This window comes from Cygnus atratus, chromosome 15 (assembly GCF_013377495.2).
Source record: "Cygnus atratus isolate AKBS03 ecotype Queensland, Australia chromosome 15, CAtr_DNAZoo_HiC_assembly, whole genome shotgun sequence".
In the NCBI taxonomy this organism is placed as follows: domain Eukaryota; kingdom Metazoa; phylum Chordata; class Aves; order Anseriformes; family Anatidae; genus Cygnus; species Cygnus atratus.
In genome coordinates, this window is record NC_066376.1 from 11,579,541 (window position 1) to 11,599,698 (window position 20,158).

The 20,158-nt window shown below is 46.9% G+C and overlaps 1 protein-coding gene across 3 annotated transcripts in view; it reads right to left on the minus strand.

The window, feature by feature from the left end:
- MGRN1 (mahogunin ring finger 1) overlaps positions 1-20,158 on the minus strand; it is a 57,799-nt gene that overhangs the window by 17,036 nt on the left and 20,605 nt on the right. For all 3 annotated transcript variants that reach the window (XM_035548743.1, XM_035548744.2, XM_035548746.2), the window contains exons 5-8: positions 11,946-12,063; positions 7,739-7,805; positions 3,789-3,841; positions 426-473 (exon numbers count right to left, since the gene is read on the minus strand). In XM_035548743.1, the coding sequence (XP_035404636.1) occupies positions 426-473; positions 3,789-3,841; positions 7,739-7,805; positions 11,946-12,063 (286 nt within the window). The remainder of the gene's footprint in view (positions 1-425; positions 474-3,788; positions 3,842-7,738; positions 7,806-11,945; positions 12,064-20,158) is intronic.

Consider the following 20,158-nt stretch of genomic DNA (forward strand, 5'->3'; position numbering starts at 1 on the left):
AGCGCTTAAGCTCACTTATGCAAACCTAATTTATGTGCACCTATGCAGAGATGGAAATATCAGTTCTGTGCTACATCTAGCGGGGCTCCGCCAGTTCTGTATTCAAGCAACAAACACATGCAAGGCAGGAACGTATATGGAAGCCTGGATCTACACATAGTGCCTGACTCCCAGAGAAGGACAAAGAGACCCACACAATTGCTCAGCCAGTCCCATGCTGCTGTATTTGTTCCCCAACACACCCAGCTGCACAACATCTAACCTAACATTAAGCAGCAGCTCGCTGCCTTTGCTTCTGTTATCAGAGCTAACCAGCAGAGATCTCAGGCTCTTGGTGAACTAACATCAAAGCTTCCCATTGGGTACAGCTGGGTATCTGTGGGACACCAGTAAATGTCTTTACTGAACAGGAAACAGGTACTTACGATCTGCTTCTGCTTTAATGGCTTCACAGAGAAACTGCCATCAACATGCTAGGAGGAAAAAAAAAAGAAATGCATTAAACAGTCAAAGTGTACAAATTAAGACAGACTCACGACCAAAATTGACTGCTAGCTAAGGGAAGGGTGGCACATATGTCTAACCAGGACAACCTGACTAGCAATCATTCCCAGCAGGCAGTGGAATGGGATGTCGGAGTGCTCCTGGTCCAGTCCAGCGCGGAGCTAGATGGACTTGGCTCAAGTTAAACCTGGCTGAAGTGGGCTGGAGCATACACAAAAATCCACTGGCACACCGGGTGCTTTCAGGTTGCAAGCAGTTCAGCTGGGTGCAAACACTTCTTCAACAAGTCCAGCGACATTTGGCAGGAGATATTTGTTAACACGCTAGATAACATCCAGAATCAGAGCCATTCTTGAGGCCAGAGCCCCAAGAAAGCCGGGGGTGGCACGAGGCTGAGCAGAAGACTTGTCCACTAGATGCAGTCTAAAACAAGTGCTCCACATCACCACCTTCAGAGATGCAGTGACCACCTGTGGCATTTCATTTGCTCGATGGCAGCAGGCACAGCTGGAACAATCCTGCATATACCTGGTGTTAGGCGGTGTGCTACTTCTATTTTCTCCAGCATCCACATGGGCCAAATAAACCCAGTCAAACTAACTCTTCCCCCGGAATACTGAGAGCAGGGAAGGAGGTTCAGGGGAAACTCCAGCAGGCCCTGCTGGTGTGAACAGTTGCAGACACGGATCTGTTTGCTGAATTAGTTTCAGAAGAAAGAGACGACAACGTTACACCAAAAGACAAAACAGTCACGTTTTCCAGGCAAACACAAAGTGTCAAGTGCCAAGTTTCTGCCTTTGAGAGACCTACAAGGCCAGTGTCAGGGTTACTATTCTGCTCTTAAAGATGCACACGAATAGCAAGTTACCAAGGTCTGCTGGTCTATCAGTTCTCTGAGAATGCTCTAGCAATCAGGAGCAGTGCTTATTAGCAAGAACCTCCTCTGGATTTATGTACCTATACTTCAAAAGCTGCAATTATTCTAAGGATGGGGAATACATTTTAATTAAGCAGCGAAGAGAAAGAACTCAACAAGCACTTTGCCCTCTGACCTTTAATAAAAACAAAGATTTGGATCTTGTTTTAAGCATTCAGCTGAAAGATCAGACACAAGAATTGGCCCCACTGGACAGCATCTCCCTCTCACAGCACACAGACTGGAAAAAGAATGGAAGCAGTTTCATTCCTTGAGCTGAGACCTGGACACTGAACATAAGACAGCACTGAGGGAATGGCCTGACCAGCTGTAGTTGGTTCCATTTTGTTGTATCTTTGTTCAGCTCTCTGAACACAAAGGGACATTTGCCTCTGCATGATCCATGGAAATTAGCTATAATCCTTGAAATCCTTCTTGCAGAACTGGAGCAGTTCAAGCCACTTTCCAAACTCATCAGTCAGAAGTTTCCAAAGCTTCACTTTTGCCCTCATATTAATACATTCCCAATACTCACCAGACCACTCTGCAGGGATTGGCACTATTTTCCTCCCCCAGAGCCAGCTGCATTACTGCTTGCTCAGGGTTTACAGCTCTCTGGGACTGAAAACATTACTGAACTGGAAAACATCACAACAGCTATAACAATCTCCAGCATATTTAACATGCACAGGTAAATGTGGCACCTACTTATGCCAGTCACAGCCTAGGTGCTATTTTTCACGACTGTGGGGACGAAACTTGCTCCACTGGAAGATGCCTCAGGGATGGATATTTCTGTAAGGCACGATTATCAAGTGCTGGCCATGGGATGCTAGAACGGGAAGCTGGGAAAAATCCAAGTCCAAGGGAGAGCTCTGCTCCCTGACCGCAGAGGCTGGGCTGGCTTACTGCAACAGCGCTAGGTTTGGATACGCGGAAAACAACAATTAGACACACTCCTGGTAAGTAAAAACTATACTTGCTTTACTAGATCCAGAACAATCTGAACCTAGCTACAACCAAAAATCTCTCAAGGAAGCAGCCATAGGAACACAGGTGAGTCTCACAGATGGGGAAGGTAAACACATATGGAATACTTCACAATCAGGTTGCAACATGCAGGAAGCTCGCAGTCTCATCTGCTTTTCTTTCATCAGAAATGGCTGACCATTCCTTTTGCAAGGCTAGGAGGTCTCTGTCTACAGTGCTGTTCCACCAAGAGGGCTCCAAACTCTACAGCCTTGGCCAGTGCCTGCTGCCCACGCCGTCCTCTCCCAGGTGCTGCTGAACAATGAGTGAGGGATTCCAGAGTGTTCAGTATTCGGTATCAGCTGGATGAGGCAACTAAAAGAACAACAACCCTGCCCTAGTTCCAGGGGTGCAGCAGCTGCCCATCTCATTTCTCACAAATCCTTAATTGTCTGGAGTAAGTTCAACACATACTAAGTCCAACAAAAAAAAGTGACTGGAACACTCAGAGCATCTTCCAACCACAGGGCTTCCTGAGGACTGACTGTGCTTCCCAGGCCTTCTGACTCAGCTTGTCACCATCCACACTATCCAGCTAGGAGGAGCAGGATTAAGACCTGGCAACTTACTCCTGGACATGGCAGGAACCAAGCAGACCGAGGAGAAGTCAGCCCACATGCCAGCCTAGAAGTGTAGAGTCCCTACCAGCACAGCATTGATGCTGCATCCCTCTACATGCCCAACTCTGCTCCAGCATCTCTTGCCTCATCTTAGGATGTCATTATATGTGTCGCTTGCCCAGGACATGTCTGCAGTATTACCCCAGAGACAACATGGAGTGGTTATAGATCTTTTAACTGTTTGCATGGTCCAGGTACCATGGGAAGAGACATTTATCACTGCCTGTGCTTAGCCTCACCGTATAGGTGGCCGTCTGCTACATATAAACACACCACTGAAAAGTGGTAAAGTTCTAAGTCTTTATGCAGGATGTAACCTAACTCCTTAAAAGGGCTTGGTCCTACTTGTAAACTAAGGCCAAACAATGGTGCAACAGGCTCTGGACACAGCAGATCCAGTTTTGCAAACTGATCACAAGGCCCTGGTAAACTGCATGGTAGCAGCCTTGGTCAACACTCACCACTCTCAAACATCACAGACACCAAGGCACACCCTCTCCCCACGCACAGGAAACACCAGCTACCATCAGCTGACTGACCAGCTCAGGTACAAATGGTAATTACAGGCTGCACAGCAGTTGCTGCAAGCAATAGCACTCAGGAACCCCAGTCACAGGCCAGGACTCCATTGTGCTAAGTGGTATATAAATACAAACTAATGACCCATGGAAAGGTTTACGTATACAATTACATGGACAGAGGGAAAATAACTCATTTACCTTTTCAAATGCAGCCAGAAGAACATGGGCGTGACCTGTCACCTCAACCACCACTGCAAAGAGAAAACAGTCCTGGTTAAGCCTTGAAAACAACACAAGCACGACACCACCATGAGCTGAATTTTAGTCTATTTACTAAAACGGACTAAACTGCCACCTATTGCATCCTCATCTCCTCTAGCAGTTTAAAAGGAGGAGGACCTGGGGAACTACATATGGGTCAGCCTCACCATGATCCCTGGGAAGGTGATGGAACAACTAATCCTGGAAACTATTTCCAGGCACACGAAGGAGAAGAAAAGCCTCAGGAGCAGTCAGCACGGATTCACCAAGGGGAATTCATGCCTAAGCAACCTGATAAGCTTCTATAACGAATGATCTGCCTGATGGACGAGGGGAGAACAGTGGATATTATCTTCCTGGATGTCAGTAAGGCCTTTGACACTATTCCCCATAAGACCCTCAGAGAGAAGCTGCTGAAGTATGGGCTGGACGGACAGTGAGGTGGATCAAAAATCGGCTGAACAGCCAGACCCAGGGAGCAGTGGTCAGTAGCACAAAGTCTAGTTGGAGGCCAGTAATTATCAGAGTACTCCAGGGGTCAATAGTGCATCCAGTCCTTTTGACATCTTCATTAATGACTGCGATGATGGGGTAGGGTGCACCCTCAGTAAATTCGCAGACAACACAAAACTGAGAGTGGCTGGGTCACCAAAGGCTCCCGCTGCCATCCAGGCGGACTTCAGCAGGCTGGAGAAATGGCTGATAAAAATCTTAGCAAGTTCCACAAGAAGTGCAGAGTCCTGCACCTGGGGAGGAACACCAGCTGGAAAGCAGCTTGACAGAAAAGGCCCTGGGAGTCCTGGTGGACACCAAGCTGAACATGCGTCAGCCGCATGCCCTTGCTGCCGAGACGACTAACGGTGTTCTTGGCTGCAAGGTGAAGTATCGCCAGAAGGCCAAGAGAGGCCTTCCCCTCTACTCAGCACTCCTGAGGCCACACCAGGAGTGCCGTGTCCAGTTCTGCCTCTCCCCCCCACCCCTCACCCAGTTGAGTTTGGTTCACCTCACAGTCCTGAGTGACAACAAAACCCAGCAGGACTGTGGTGGGCCCTACAAAGACATGGCCTTCATCTACCTGCCTTGGTTATACTGGTGCTACAAACGACACCGCTTCGTTTCCAGAGGGTGGAAAGGGAAAGTAAAACACAGCTCAGTGGGGTTCTGCTCCTCCCTCATATTCCTGTTTTTAATTACCTGAGTATGTCACAGAGATGAATAAATCCATCTGGTGTAACAGCAACTGGCAGCCCTTCCAGCCCTGGTACATACCACTTTATTACCATCTAATCCTACATGCTTGTAAAACCTTTATTTCTCATATCATTTTTGGACAGGAAAACATCTCTGTCCAGTTATCTGATTTATTCCTCAGTGACATATATCCTGCCTTCCCTCTTCTAACCTTGAGGCCTCCCTCTTAATACAACAGCATTCGGAAGAGGCTGTCAGAGGTTTCTGGACTGCAATCGTGGCACCCTCTGCAGACAAAAACACAAGGAAACACAGGTGCCAAGTAGGGGAAACCAAGGCACAATCCCAACTTCTCTGGCTGAAAACCCTGAAGTTCTGTTTAGCTCCAGCTGATCGGACTATTTTGCCTAGCTACATTCAGACTCATTGTATGGGAATGGGAGGCAAAGGTCTTGGAGGAGTCACTGAAGGAGGGAAAGGTATGTCACCACCTTGCCCCACCTAGGCCTAGGGGAATCTGTGCTCAGCACATGCAGAAGAGCGTACACATGCTACTATGAGTTCTGTGCCAGGAAGGTAACAGCTGAAGGAAATGACTCGTGATGTCTAAAAGGGATGGGAGCTTCGTAGCTTCTTTTGGGCCCCCAGAACAGCAGAGGCAATAAGGGGAACCATTCACTGGATTCTGGCACAGAGACTGTGTTTGGAAACAGCAGAACACGGGATAAGGGTCCAAGCCTGCAGATTTGCTGGATAATTTACTGCAGGAACAGTCAGAGCAATTAGGGTGCAATCAGGAACGTAATGGCACATAGAAAAGAGGGCTAAGGCTGGGTATTCAGCTGCATGCTCCCTCCCTGCCAGCCAAGAGCTAGTCTGTTCTAGCTCACTCAGTACATGAAATTCAGGACCCTGACTGCAGTCTGAATAGCCAAGAACAGATAAGAGATAATGCTTCCCTTCATATCCCGCTCACTCAAGCAATGCATACAGCTGGAGCTGCACGGCACCTTCCCTCCATCAAGGATTTCCGTACCTTTCATTGAGAGCAATTCCACTGACAGGAATGGCGAGTGATAATATTACAAGCTCAACTTCAAGGAATGCAAACATCTTCTGTCAGAATTCAGTCCAAACCAACATCTTGCTGACTGCTGTTTTAATTTGCCATTCAAATTTATTTAACACAAGTAGTTACAGGCTGGCTGTAATTTTCAAGGTACTCCAAACACATAAGGCCAGCTTGTTCCAGTCTCACCAGTTTAAAAAGAACCAGAATACACAACAATTTCCTCCTATCTCACTCAAGCGTCACATATTTTTGTGCTGATATTCTTTCCAGGAGAGGATTTAAAAGCAGTTTGCCTTTCCAGGTTATTAAAATAGATGACAGTACACTACTGGCTTAGAGCAGACATGGTATGTGCATAAATGTATGCTTCCCATGCTGCCTCCTGTTCTGTTTTTGGTCTTTCTAGAATTGCCCACCATAAGAAAGTACAAATATGTTGGCAAAAGCTCAATAAGTAGTGGAAGGTGCTTTATATCTATGGTCAAGAAATATATATATATATATGTATATATATTCCTATGTATGTCAGCATTATTAGCAGTGCCTGAAATCACTAAAAATAGATGCATTTTAAAAGTAATTTCTTTTATGTTGCACTATGCTTTGTTAGTCACACTTTAAATCGGTTCATCCAGCTCTGTCTCACTTTTCTCAGAGGACTGTAAAATAATGCAGATCGTTTCTGGTCACTTTCACATAAGAAGCAGAGCACAGTAATTGCAATAAATAATACCATCAACAATGTTTTTTTTCCCTTTCTCATTCTTCTTAAATTTTGTACAAAAAGTTGCAAAAGCAGAAGTGAAATGTTGGTCCTACTGACCACAACAGCCACCAATTTTAGGGAAAATATGACTTTCTTGTGCTCCTTTCATTGCCAATGCTCAGAATGAGTGCAAACACACAGAGCCCAAAAGCATACCCTAAGGAAAATATTGTGCAAGGTAATTAACAATCTAAACATTTACTGGCCACTCCTCTCTAAAAGGGCTGCGTGCTTCAAAAGTTTTCAGCAATATTATTTCCCATCAAAGGTTATGCACCTTTATTGTAACCGTTCAGCTACCTTTGGAAAAAAAAAAAAAAAAAGAGAGAATTTAAAACTGTTGAACTGTATTTGGTTGAACACTGGCCTGAGGATTTTAAGGACCTTTCTTTTTCTCTGACCTTTCCTACCAGAAGGCCCACCAACCCTACAATTAGCTAGAGCTTTTACAAAGAAAACTTAAACCTCACAGGGGGAGAAGAGACCAACTCCATCCTTGCATTATAATTCTACAAATGTAAAACTCAGAGAGAGGGAGTCATTTGTTCCAATTTGGGCTGGGCAATGGTGGCAGAGTTAGGACCTAACCCTAGGTCTCCTAAACACTACTCCAACACTAACTAGCTGGCCATTTTTCCTGTCAAAAATGGAAGTTTTCTTTGAAAGTAAGTTTTTATGTATGAGTCTGTGGTTAGACAGACCCTTTTAATTAAGTGAGATTTAAGAGGAATTTTTATTCTGGAAAAGCTACCCAAACCTTTGCTGTTCGTAAAATGTTTTCACTGAGGCCTTCCCTGAAGGGTCACGTAACCTGCAGGAGAGCCAGAAGAATACTGAGTGAGAACAAGCCATGCTTACCATCCCCTTCATCCACCACCGCTCGGATGACCACAGGAAACACACCGCGGTCCAAGTCAAAGTTCAGCTGAGGGAAAAGAAACAAGATGAGTTTAGACAATTCACACCAGGCTGAAGACTTGCAATAGTGTTAGCATCAAAGGAATGAAGTTACAGGATATCAGGCTCTGACCTACAAGAGCAGCAGCCTGGTGCAGCAGAAGCCTGGGGCTTTTCCCACCAAAGGCTGTGAGGCTGTACTACTGTCCTGGCCGTGCCAGCAGGGCCTCTGAGATGACGAGACTTCAGCAAGCAATACTTCGGCAAACACTACGGCTCAGAAACTTCTCCATTATTTGTTGATGAAGTAACCCTTTCTGATGGGCCTACAATCCCTGGTATCAAAGGAACACACTGAACTCCTGACAGAGCAGGAAGATGTAAAATTCAGACAACAGCTTTTGAAGGAAGTCCACTAGGGAGATGAAACTAAACGCCAACAGTGGCTAGCGAAGCAAAGGATCTCAGTCTGAATTTTCTCAGTAATTCATATACCCTAAAATCTCCTGTATGATTTGTAGCTGGACAAGTTGCTCAAAATAGAACAGCTGTACACATTATGCTCTCTACACTAAAAACAAAAACAAAAAAACCACTCTTACATGAAGTTCTTGAAGATGTAGAAAGAATGTCAAGCTCACACCAAATTTTAAAGAAATATCAGACTGACCTCCATCTCTTGACATGTTATGAAATTCAGATCCTTGACCTTCTGATGGACGAGAGTGAAAATTTAAGATCTCACTTGAGTGCAAGGAAAAGAGGCTCAATTTTTTCCTTTGTCTTGCACTTCATTAAGCACTTCATTAAGCACTTCAAAAGCTCCATGTGATCTTATAAACACAAGAAAAATGCAACCTTACAAACACTGTCCTAAGCCAGGAATGGAGTGGCTCAGAAACTGGATTTCTGGTGTTTTCTGTTAACTACTGACTTGGTTTTCTCATCTTATCTCATGCCCAGAGAGATGTCATTTCACCATGGTGCTCTGGGTAGTCTGTTTTCAGTTTCCCTGTGACAACTGAGACTCAGTTCAAAGCACCACAGCAGCGTTCAAGTAGTGCTTTAGAGCCTCCTGCTCCTTCCCCATGCCCTAGCACTAATTGTGGTGCGATTTCCTCCAGCCAGTCTCAAAAAAGATAAATTATTCGGATAATCTTGGTCACTGGCACAAATGGTAACCCAGAGCACCCAGACTGGATGTGATGCAAGGCAACCCTCACTGCAAGCCTTAGTATTGCTGAAAATGGTTCCTCCTCTAATGAACTGCAATCTAAACGTTCACCCTGAAGTGAATGATGACAGTACACGGGGACGTGATACACCCTGGCATCCACCACCAAGTGTGCCGTAGCTCATCACCCGCGTGGCTGCACCTCTGCTAAGAGCTGCACGCACGGGCTTTGGACTACAAGAACTTGCCAGCCTTCCATGGGACGTGTGGGAGAAGAGGAAATCCCGAGGTTACCATTCTTCTGTCAGTAGCTGTAAGCTACCTGCTGCGGAAGCTGAGTGGCCCAGAGACATGTAACCTGCACGTGCCTGTTCTAGAAACAACTCTTAGCTGCATTATGAAGCTTTGTACATGCACATATCTGTTCAAACGTGCATATCCAATTTCAAACGGAGCGGGTGCTGGAAGACCTTATGGGTTGACCCTTGCTGTCTCGGCTAGTCTCCAAACCTGAGGGACACTTATTTTTGTTCTTTGTATAACAATTTTCTTCCTCCTTCAAACTACCAGAATCTCCTTCCAAAAAAGCAGAGTAACACAGAGAACATAAAGATCTCATTTAACCTCTCAGTACTTGTTAGAAGAGATTCATAGAGCCACTATTTTCTATTTTGCATTTTGGAACTATTATAGCATGCCAGAATGAAAAAATAAAATTCACTAAGGACAATTGATTAACACTGCTGCAAGAAGCTTATGGCTTTGCCTTGTGCTCTGATTTATTACTGTAAGACAAAAGCTACTTTTTGTCCGCTTGAAGGGAAAGTCACATCAGAGTAAAGCAACCAATTGTGGTTGCTTTATGATATAAACTTTTCCATTCTCAGACACTCTCTTTAAGGGTCCATCTCACAATCATTTTTAGGGACCTGAAAATAACTGTCAACACAAGTCTTAGACTACAGTTTGCAAGCAAACCGATACGTTACAAAAACAAAGTAAATTGTGTTTTTATAAAGTTTTTCCACATAACAACTCAACGTAACACTATTTTCCGTTCTGTTGGCCGGCCGAAAACTACATCATATGTGAGCACTACATCGAGCAAAAATATGAACGAAATCTTTATTATTTTTGACAACACTAACAATGAAGTTGGAAAGCAACCTGAAGCATGTAATTATACACAGCTGAATGATAACACTGCCAGCTGTCAGATAAAAGTGCTGCATTTCAATGGACAATTAGGAAGATTTAGCATTTTACTGGACTTAAGAGGAAAAAGAATAACACAGCCAAAATGGGAGAAGAAACTCTTCTGATTCACGCTGCTTGTTCCACATTTTCTCCACAACCAGAGCCCCCATAAAACCAATGACAAAGATCAGAGGATGCAGTAGAATCAAGCAAAGGGGACTAGAAGCTTACTTTTCCACAGCGTCTCTCCCTCTAAGCTATCCAAGGGACACGACTTTGGTACTCAAATTAAAACCTTGCTGGCAGGAACAAAAATGAAAATTAGGTTTCTCAATTTCTTTAAGAAGAAAGGGATCTGAGCTCCTACTTTTCAGCTCTCTCAGATGACAGAAGGGGTTGAAAAACAGCTCTTCCAGGCTTTTGTAGGCTGAACTTGTGAAATCATATATTGGCAGAGAAGCCAGGACATCAGGAGACCAGACTCTGCAGGCTCTTGGTAACCACCACAGCATTTGTTAAAGCACGGGACTGATTCTAGTTAAAACTGTAAATTCAAGACAATAGCTATTCAATCTTTTCAAAATACATGGAAGATGACTTTTTTTTTTTTTAATAGGTAGTGTTTCCTAACAGGGTCCACATACTCATTGCCCTTATACAGGCCTGGGAGCAGAAATGAGCATTGTATCAGTTTTGATCCAGGAGAGGGGTCTGCAGGAACAAATACATTATCAGTAGCTACAGACCAGCTCCTCTGCATCAGGAATGTCTTAGGGCAATGCTGCACAGAGCAGGTCAAAAACCAAGGCCTCCCTGCCCGGTGTAACATGCAGGGGAAGCCCCTAGGCCAAAGCCTAGAGGCTCGAGAAGCAGAGTTACTGTCTGGGTTGGAATTTTGAAAAGATATCAAAATTAACAGGACTCCATAGACCTTGCTATGTAGCAAAAGCCACAGAGCTTAATTAAAAACAAGCCTTCGCCTGTTTGCAGTTATAGGTTAAACTAAAAGGAGGAAGGCATCCCATTATTCGGTATTAATGCACCGGTGAATCTGCCCTGGAAGGGAGAATATCCCCCCGCAGCACAGTACTGCTTGCTAATAATGCAGGACACAGCCCTTAAACAGAACAGGACTCTTAGAACAGCAGTCTCCAAGCTATTTTGATTTTTCACTCCCATCAGTAAAACAATTTTGGTCATGCACTCCTAATATATGTGTACTGATTTATGAATTATATAAATTTACTACTGAAGTTCTTCTCACCCCCCAGTGAATTGTCTTGCAGGCACCACATCTTGGGGACTAGAATCTGGTCTAGAGGAGCAGCAAAAAATAAATAAAAATCAAGACAGACCTTTTCAGAGCTTCTAGCAACTCTATCCCAAGGTAACTGGGAAATATTTAGCAAATGAACAGGGGCACATTTGTTCCCATAAGCTCTTTGGCTGGCAGGGAGAACAAGGCTGAAGAGCGGCAGGTTCCTCTTGGAACAGCTCCAGGGCCAATCTCTGCAGCCTCCCTCCTACGCCAGCTGTTGGGATGGCAGCTGATCAGTGATATTAGAAATTGCTGCTTTTGGTTTCTTTTCTTTCCTGTTTGCCTCACCTACCTGCCAAGTTCCCAGGCAGTGTTCGTATCTGCTCTTCCCATGGCCCTGTTTGTCTCATACCCACAAAACACACTACAGCAGCTGCGAGTGTGAATATTTCAGCCACATCTCAGAGATACTAGATGGAGACAAGTGCTTTTGGGGCAACAGAGTTGTGGAAAAAAGGGGGCACTAAGAAAAGACTTACCTCATCATCCTTCCAGTCCGAGAAATCAATCTTGAAGGAAGGCAGGGAGAATTGCTGGCTTACCCCTCTCTTGTAATGAACCGTCTCAGACTGCAGAGAGGGATTCTTTGTGCTGTATCTGAAGAAATGGGGGAAAGAAAACTTGCTGTAACAAGTGATTGCTCTGTGCTAGGCTCTCATTCATTCACGCCTGTCTGCCTTTCAGGAATCAAAAGTGGCAGCTCTAAGAGGCAGAGCTGGCAGGGGCTGGCAGCCATTCATTGGGAATACAAAAAGGGAAGGGAAAGGCAAGATGGTGAGCATGGGGAAGGGAAAGCAGCGCGGACAGGCAAGGTCTGATTGGATCCATACTGACCTGCCTGGAAACACCGGGGGTCAGAGGAGTAGTGGGGTGCAGCAGCCTAGCAAAAGCTAGCTCACTAAATCCAGAGCCGAGGCAATGCTGGCTTTCCACCCAGCACATAGTTATTTTCTGCAGGAAACCCAGGAAGAACGAGGAGTGATCAAACAGCGTCAACACACAGCATGGCACCAAAAGCTCTCCCATGCCTCTGCAGGACAGGTCTGCAGTGAGAAACACTGCTTGGCACGGGATCATCCTGGTGGGCAAGGTCCCCTCAGACTGACTCCCCAGCCCTTTACATTCTTCACGTGCTTCCCCGGAGATGCCCCGCGGCGACCAGCACCACTGGAGAGACCCCCATCAGTCCTCCGTGCCACCTAGGGAAGAGTCACAGCTCTCCCGCTGTCTCAAGCCCCGGCACTGACACGCCAAACACCTCTGAGAGGGGGAGCACCGCTACCAGCCAGCACCTTCTGCACACAGAGCCCACTCGGCACCATCAGCCCCAGGAGACATTTCACTTCCCGCTGGCCGTCACTGCGTGCCACATGACTCGCAACGGGCTTCAGTGGCAAACCAGGATTTTTTGCCCCTTTCAGGCGGGTGGTTTCTGAGCTGGAGGTGCACAGCCTCTCACAGTGCTGGCTCTGGCACAGGAGGGGAGGCAGTGGACTCCAAAGCGGGGTGGGGACATCTGAAGCTGGTTTTACCTCCAAAGCCTTTGTGCTGTTGTCCTACCAACAGTGTGTTCAGAGCACGTTGGCAAACTGCACAGAAAGCAGAAGAGCCCTCGTCCAACAGGCTTGCACTGCAGAAACAACAGACCTCCCCGAGCACACGGACGGACAGGTCTAGCTCCAGCTCGACAAGAACGACGTTACCAGCCGGTCAGGACGATAGGATGTTCCCCCTTCTACACGCTAACCCTTACCTCCTACACAGAGCTTCATAAAGAGAGCCTGGGAGGGTGCTGGCTTCCAGCCACTGCAAACATCGCTGGGCGGCTGCAAGCCTGAAGCCTTGTTGACTGTTCAAACCTGACTGCCGCTGTTTGGGACCAACCAGTCAGCCCGCGGACAGGCTACAGGGACGGGCGTCGCATTAGAACCAGGAATCCTATGTTGAGTTTTTCCTTAATTCGACTGGGATATCACAGAGGACAACACCAGAGGGGAATCAAGGCATTGCTTTGCTGCGGCCTGTTCAGTACGAAGCCCTGTTGAGCAGAGCAGTTAGCAGAGCATGCACAAAGGCAAAGAAAAGAGAATCCTCGCTTGTAAAACAGGATTCTGTACTCTTGAGGACGTTCAGCTGTTCTGAAATACAGACACAGCTCACTAACCACCAGCTATGTAAGCAAAGGTTGGCAAGCTCCGAGTTGCTTCAGCCTAACCACACTTTGTAGAGGAGTGCAGCACACCAGAAGAGGATAGCAATACAAAGCTTTTCTGCCTCAGAGGTAATACCTCCTGGTTTCTGTAAGCAAGGAGCAAGAGCTGGGCAGCTCACTACCAGAGGTGGTGAAGCAAAAGCCACAGGAGAAGCTCAAGGTGCACGGTCAGCCAAGAGCTGCAGAGCTGAGCGTCACACCTGAGACCGTCTGCCTTAAAGAAAAGACCGAGCGGGAGGACAGCAGAGATGACCACAGCAGACACACCTGAGCCTCAAAACTACAAAAGAAGCTACGGAAAGTTTACACTCAAGAGCGTGGATGATGTAACAGGATCAGTGCATGTGCAGAGAGAATGTAATGGGGGAGACAACCATGGTCACCAGTGGCTGGAGGACAAGGTGCAGCAGCAGCTGCCCCTGCTTCCTGCCAAAACTATTTTATGCATGTTTTCTCTCTTGCTTTCAGAACTTAACCTCCCTAAATCTCCTCCTCAGTAACATGGCTGTGGGGCTGCAAGGTATACTTGGTTGCTTTTTAAATGCACTTTTAGCACCCCAGCCACTGCGCTCCCCTCCCCAAGCAGGATGGAAAGGCAAGGCACATTCTCAGGACCCAGCTGATGCAGAGGCCAAAGGAACCCCACTCCTACATCCACCCAGCTTGGCTTGGGGGGACAGGCTCCCAGCACCCATACCCCTGCCAGTTATGGGCCTCTCTACCTGATGTCAGAGTGCAGGAGCCCCCAGGGGTGGCTGGCTGCCCTCCAGGGCTCAGGCCAGCATCATCCAATCCAGAGATTTAAAGCACAATGATTAAGATTCATTTGGCAGCTGAAGTTATAAGAACCTGAATACCAGTAGATGATGAATACTTATTAATTCCTCTCATATCCAAGAGGAAAATCCAGGCTCCCCACTGTCACGATCTGCTGCATTTCCCTGGAAGCTAGTGTAGTTCCAGCACCCTCTGAGGATCCACGAGGCAATGGTCTTCCAGGCTTACCAAGTGTCACAAGATCCATGTTAAATTCTAAAAGGCCATGATGAAGACCAGGATCACCATGTGCACTGTTCTTCCTGCCAAGGTAGGTGCGCTGTTATTTATGACAATACCTTACCCTCAAAGACTTTTGAACGGCACTAAAATTGTGCTGCTTTACTAGGAGGTCTCACTCCATCCTTTGCATTTAAAGCACAGTGTGGGAGAGATCAGAACGACAGATCTTTTATGTGTGAATTACAGAGCGAGCGATTGAGTGAAGTTTTATTTACTGAGTTGTCAAGCACAATGAATAGAGTAAGCCTGTATCTGGCTCCTTTTGTGGCTCTCTCAAAGCTTCCCAGCTCTGCAGAGAGGCACAATTCTCCCTGTGCAGCTGGGAAGGCAGGGGATGGAAAAAGGGCTTATCTACGGTGACAGCAAGTCAGGAACGTACTGGAACTGAAGTGCACAGGAGGAGCAAGTGGTCAGAAATGGCCTGGATGGCATGCTCTGCAGCAGCACTGGGAAAAGGGCGTAAACATGCTCGTGGCAAGTGCCACAAAGGCAGGAGGACCTGCACTTAACAGCTCCAGAAGCCCAAAACAGTGTATCTGAGGAAAACAAGCAACACTGCCCAGGGAGAATGGGGTAGAACAATACTAGCAGAGATCTCTGCTTGTCCACGCCACAACTACAAAGGATCGACCTAATGAGAAAATCCACCCATCTGCCTTTTTCACTTCAGGGAGGTATTAGGAAAAAGTCCCATAGCTCACATTAGGCTGCCAATGAAGAATGTTTTAGTATCTTCTCATCTGGACAGTTTCCCGCACCAGGCAGAAATCTCCTCCAAGTTGAGAGCATGCAATGGGTCCCTACTGAGAACAATCACAGAAGTCTTAGCAGAAATGGGGTCAGATAAGGTTCTCACCAAATATTTAACAGAAAACCAGATCACAAGAGATGTAGGAGCTGCTGAGATAAGACACAGCCCCTTCAGAAATACTGATTAAAAGGCTCTCAAAGTACCTAAGAACATGCCAACTCTGACATCTCTCCAGATCACTCATGTTGCTTGCCACAGAGAGCATGCCTGCTGAAAAAAAGTATTTGTAATTCATGTTCTGCTGGCACGCATTGCTCTAAGTCCTTGAGAAAGGACATAACCCAGGTACACAGATTTCCTGAGCTGAAGAGCATCACAAAAATATCAAGGAAGCTTCCCCAAGTGAACCAAGTGGGATTTCTGCCTTGGAAATTTTTACTGTCTGGTCCACACTGCCAAAAAGCATGTCAGCCTTGGATCTGAACACTCAGACTGAATGCCTGGAGACCTGCAACCAGCAGCCAGTGGTGTATTCACAAGTCTTCTCTCCCCTGCCTTTGCTGCTGTGAGCTTACAGCAAGCAAGAGTGAAGAAGCTCTGTAGAGCCAAGGAGACGTGACAGAAAGGCAACGTGTATTAATTATAAAGGATGCCAGAGAAGAAATGCACTGCCTTTCCCTGCATAAGGGCTGAAATCAGAACATCTGGCTGCAGTTTTTCAGACTGCACCAGGACAGCTCACGGTCCAGAAGGGAGACCTAACAAAACCGCCTTGCGGTCGCTGGCAGCTCAGAACAATGAAGAAGTGGGATTTGTCCCATTAGATCAGTTCCGAACAGAAATCCCAGTCCGTACTTTTTTAAACCTGTTTGTTTGCTCGGATACCGCTGACAGCTGTGAGAATCACCAACAATGCGAGGTACCACACGACTGGCTGCAGCAGCAACCCCCAGCTTTGTCCTCAGGATTCATGCATCTCACCTCCTTCTGTAAACTCTTTGACACATCTTTACTCCCACAGAGCAAAACTTACACCTCATGTTGACTGCTTCCTCCCCCTTCCAAACCCTTCCAGCCCCCCAAACCAGCTATATAACAGAACCAGCAGACGAGATGCTGCAGCACAGGGATTTTGAAAGAACGGGAAATAATTTTAATTTATTTCCTAAGTCTCACTCCTCCACTATCAGCTGAGAAGCACTCACCGCCTGCAAGGAGAAGCTCAGCCTGTGGCTCAAGCAGCTTCTCCCCAGACTCAGTCCAGGCTTGCTGCTGGGCACCTTAATTAGCTCCCAAACCACCAGGGGCATGCTGGTGCTTGGGAACCTGCTGAGCTGAGCTAAGCCTCTGTTGCCACAGGCTCACTGGAAGCGCAAAAAGAACGCGTCCGGGAGCTTCTCCCTCTCGCTCATCCCTAGAGTGGCACCCGGGGAAGTTTTCAGCAGGTCACCAGCCCCAACTCCCCCAGGCTTCTTCACTTCTTCACGCTCAGCTCCACCTGGCGCTGTGGCTGCCTTGGACTGTCAAAAGATGGTTCCTGCTACAAGCGTGCTGGGACTGTGGACCGAGAAGCACCAAGCAAGGACCCTGGCCAACTTGCCTCAGTCGTGCACAGCGCTGTCCAGTCCCCTTTCCTCAGAGGAAAGCATACAAGGAAAAGCAGGATGCAAGTAGCACCATGGCCCCAAGGTACTATTTCTGATTACTAACAGCTGCGAGATAGCCTGCACTTGGACAAGCCTCTCAACGAGACAACAGTCCTCTTTCTTCAGCGCAGCTATGCATGTTGCTTGGCAATTTGCAGAGAAGTGAAGACAAACCGGAGTTACTGAGGAGCAGCACAGGAGCTTTAGAAGGAACTCAGGAACCAGCTCTTCCACTGCTGCAGGCTGTGGCTGCCTGGCAGGCTCCACGTCCTCATACAAGTGACGAGGAGGGAGCCAGTCATGTTCTGCTGATGTTCAAAGGGGCCAGGAGCTGATGTGGAACAAGCACATTGGCGCCTCTCTCTTCCACCTGCACATCTCCTGTTTTGGGACAGGATCTGACAGGTCAGCTTTTGGGGAAGAAGGAAGTTGAACAAGCGTCCCGAATAACGCAAAGTGATTTTTTATTGATAAAAGAAACACTAACAAAATGTAAGAAGGACATAGACCCAGGTCTCAGTCAGAGTTAGGCAAGATCCAGCCCAAAGGAGCTCCCACGCAGTTTGGAAGTTAATCAGGTGCTCAGCTGGTGTGCTACAGTCACTGCCACACATGCTCTCTCCTCCTCCCCAGCTCCACCCAGGATTAAACTTCCACTCCAGGCCGGGAGGAAACAAACACCTTACCGTGCAACTGAAACCTCGCCATCCACATCCTGTTCCAGCACCTGCAGACATCCAGCTTCAGCTGCTGAGCTTACTGTAAGGAGAGCTGCACTCACGACTCTAACCAGGCTTCAAAGCTGGTACTTACACAACAGCTACAGAGAGAGGCACAAAGGCCAGAACTCTTATTAAAGACAGAGGGTTTCTCTGTTCAATGAAATCTATAGAATTTAGCTTTCCAACATGTGAACTTTGTACACTACAGTCCCTTGGGGACTGGTGTCTGCATGGATCAAAGCAGGCTTTGGCTGTAAAAGCTTGTGCCTAGCAGAAAACAGCACTTGCCTCTGATTTCTTCACACAGAAGAAATCTCTCTGCACAAAGAATTCATATTAATCACCACAGTCACCAGCCAAAAACAGCAAGAGCACCTTTCAAAGGCCCTGAATAGACAGAGGCTATTAAATAACCAAAGGAATATGAGTGCCGCTGTCTCTCCTACACAAGCTTTAGTGAAAACAGCCATGTGCTGAGCTACACATTTCACTTGGATTTCATTTTGCGAACCAACTATTCAAATCTCTACACGCAAACGAAATACATAATCTATTGCAGTGTCATGTCCACTGTCAGCTTTAAAGACTGTGGTAGGATGTTAGTAATGTGTAGCAGGCATTGTAAAACAAACAAGGAAATGGGATTTTAAAAATTCCAGTACACCCATTTGTGCATCAGCAACACAAACAGCACAGTCCTAAAAAAGGGCAAGGACTGACAGAGCTAAACTGGACTGTTTTCATTGCGTTGTCTCTTTATAATGAAGAAACGGAGTTTGGCAACATTATTAGGACACAAAAGAGTATCTTTTCTGCCCAAAGAGGAAACTCTTTGTCATAAGAATGGACTGCAAAACTCAGATCTCTCACGTCATATTTATCATCAGCTCCTGATCTGCCTGGATTGTTCATGTCTTCAGAGCTGGCTGTTTTAAGTGCTTCCAGCTACAGGGCTGGTTTGACTTCTTCCCCTGGGGAAATAACCACTGCTGTCATGTTTCAACTGCACAATCCTTCCTGCTAGTCAGCAGGATACCTACAGCTGGAAAATTCCTGGGGGCTCTCCCAGGAACAGCCTAATAGTGTGCACATCAGGGCTTCTGCCAGAAATGGAAAGGATGAGTTCAGCAAGCACATACAAAAAGAATATGAATGCCTCTGTAGCCTGCTCCAAAAAACATACCTGTCTCCTAAAACCAATCTGAGGGTATGAACACACGAATCATTCACTGCAGGAAAAGGCAAGCTAAGATCTGGAATTCCTTCAACTGTTCCCTAGGAACTGCTGAGAAGTACTGTTAGCCCTGCAATGACAATGCAATAGAGCCTCCTCTCATTTATCTGGGGGAAATTACAGGCTTAGCAAGTAGCTGATATACAGCTTCCACACCTGCATGCTCATGCCTCCCATACGCTAAGGCAGAGATTCTTACACCTTTTAGCCCACCCTGGTCACCCTTTGCCTAGCTCCTGCAGGCACACCTCCTCTGGCCTGCCCAAAGCCTGTGCCCCGGAGTTCACCAAGCAGACCAAACCCAATCATTCACTAATCCCCCATCCCTAAAATATCCTTCTGACTCGACATCCCAGGTCCTCTCTCCCGCCAAACGTCTTGCCAGGGACCCCATCTCTGCCCAGCTCACTCCCTGCAGCACAGGCCACAAGTCTCCAGAACTGCATCATCCCAAATGCCATCATTAGTCTCCTCCATTTGCTTCCCCCCAGGAGTTATTTCTCCATTTCAAGGCTCGCCTTGTGAGAGCCCACTCCTTGATCTACCTTGGCCAAGTGGCCTTCATGCTACTGGCACCAGCTGAGCCAGCAGCATCCTCAAGTCTCCTCAAACTTCTTGTCCAGGAACACTGCAATAATCCATTACGTCTTTTGCGTGAGATGGCTGAACCCCTCCACCAGAGGGGCAGAGCTGCCTCTTTGACTAGAAAACCCAGTTAGCATCACAGATTCTGACAGGAAATTTGTTTGTAAGATGGTTTTGAAGGTGACAGGTACTGTTTTGCCTCAATGCCACTGAGCCTTGTCCTCATGGGTGAGCAGTCAAGCAGTTACCATGGTGTCCCCAGCCAAGCACTTCTCTGCTTTCTACCCAGCTGCAGGGAAGCTGAAGCCAAAGAAAAGGACAAACTGAGAAACATCACACTCTCCGAGGCAGCCAGATTACAGACTAGCTCCCCAAGAGCACACCCACCGCTAACCAAAGATGAGGGTGGATCCCCAGGGAAGACTCTGTGCTAAAGCACGTTGGCGGGACTGCCATAGGAAACACAAGCAAAGCAGGCCAATC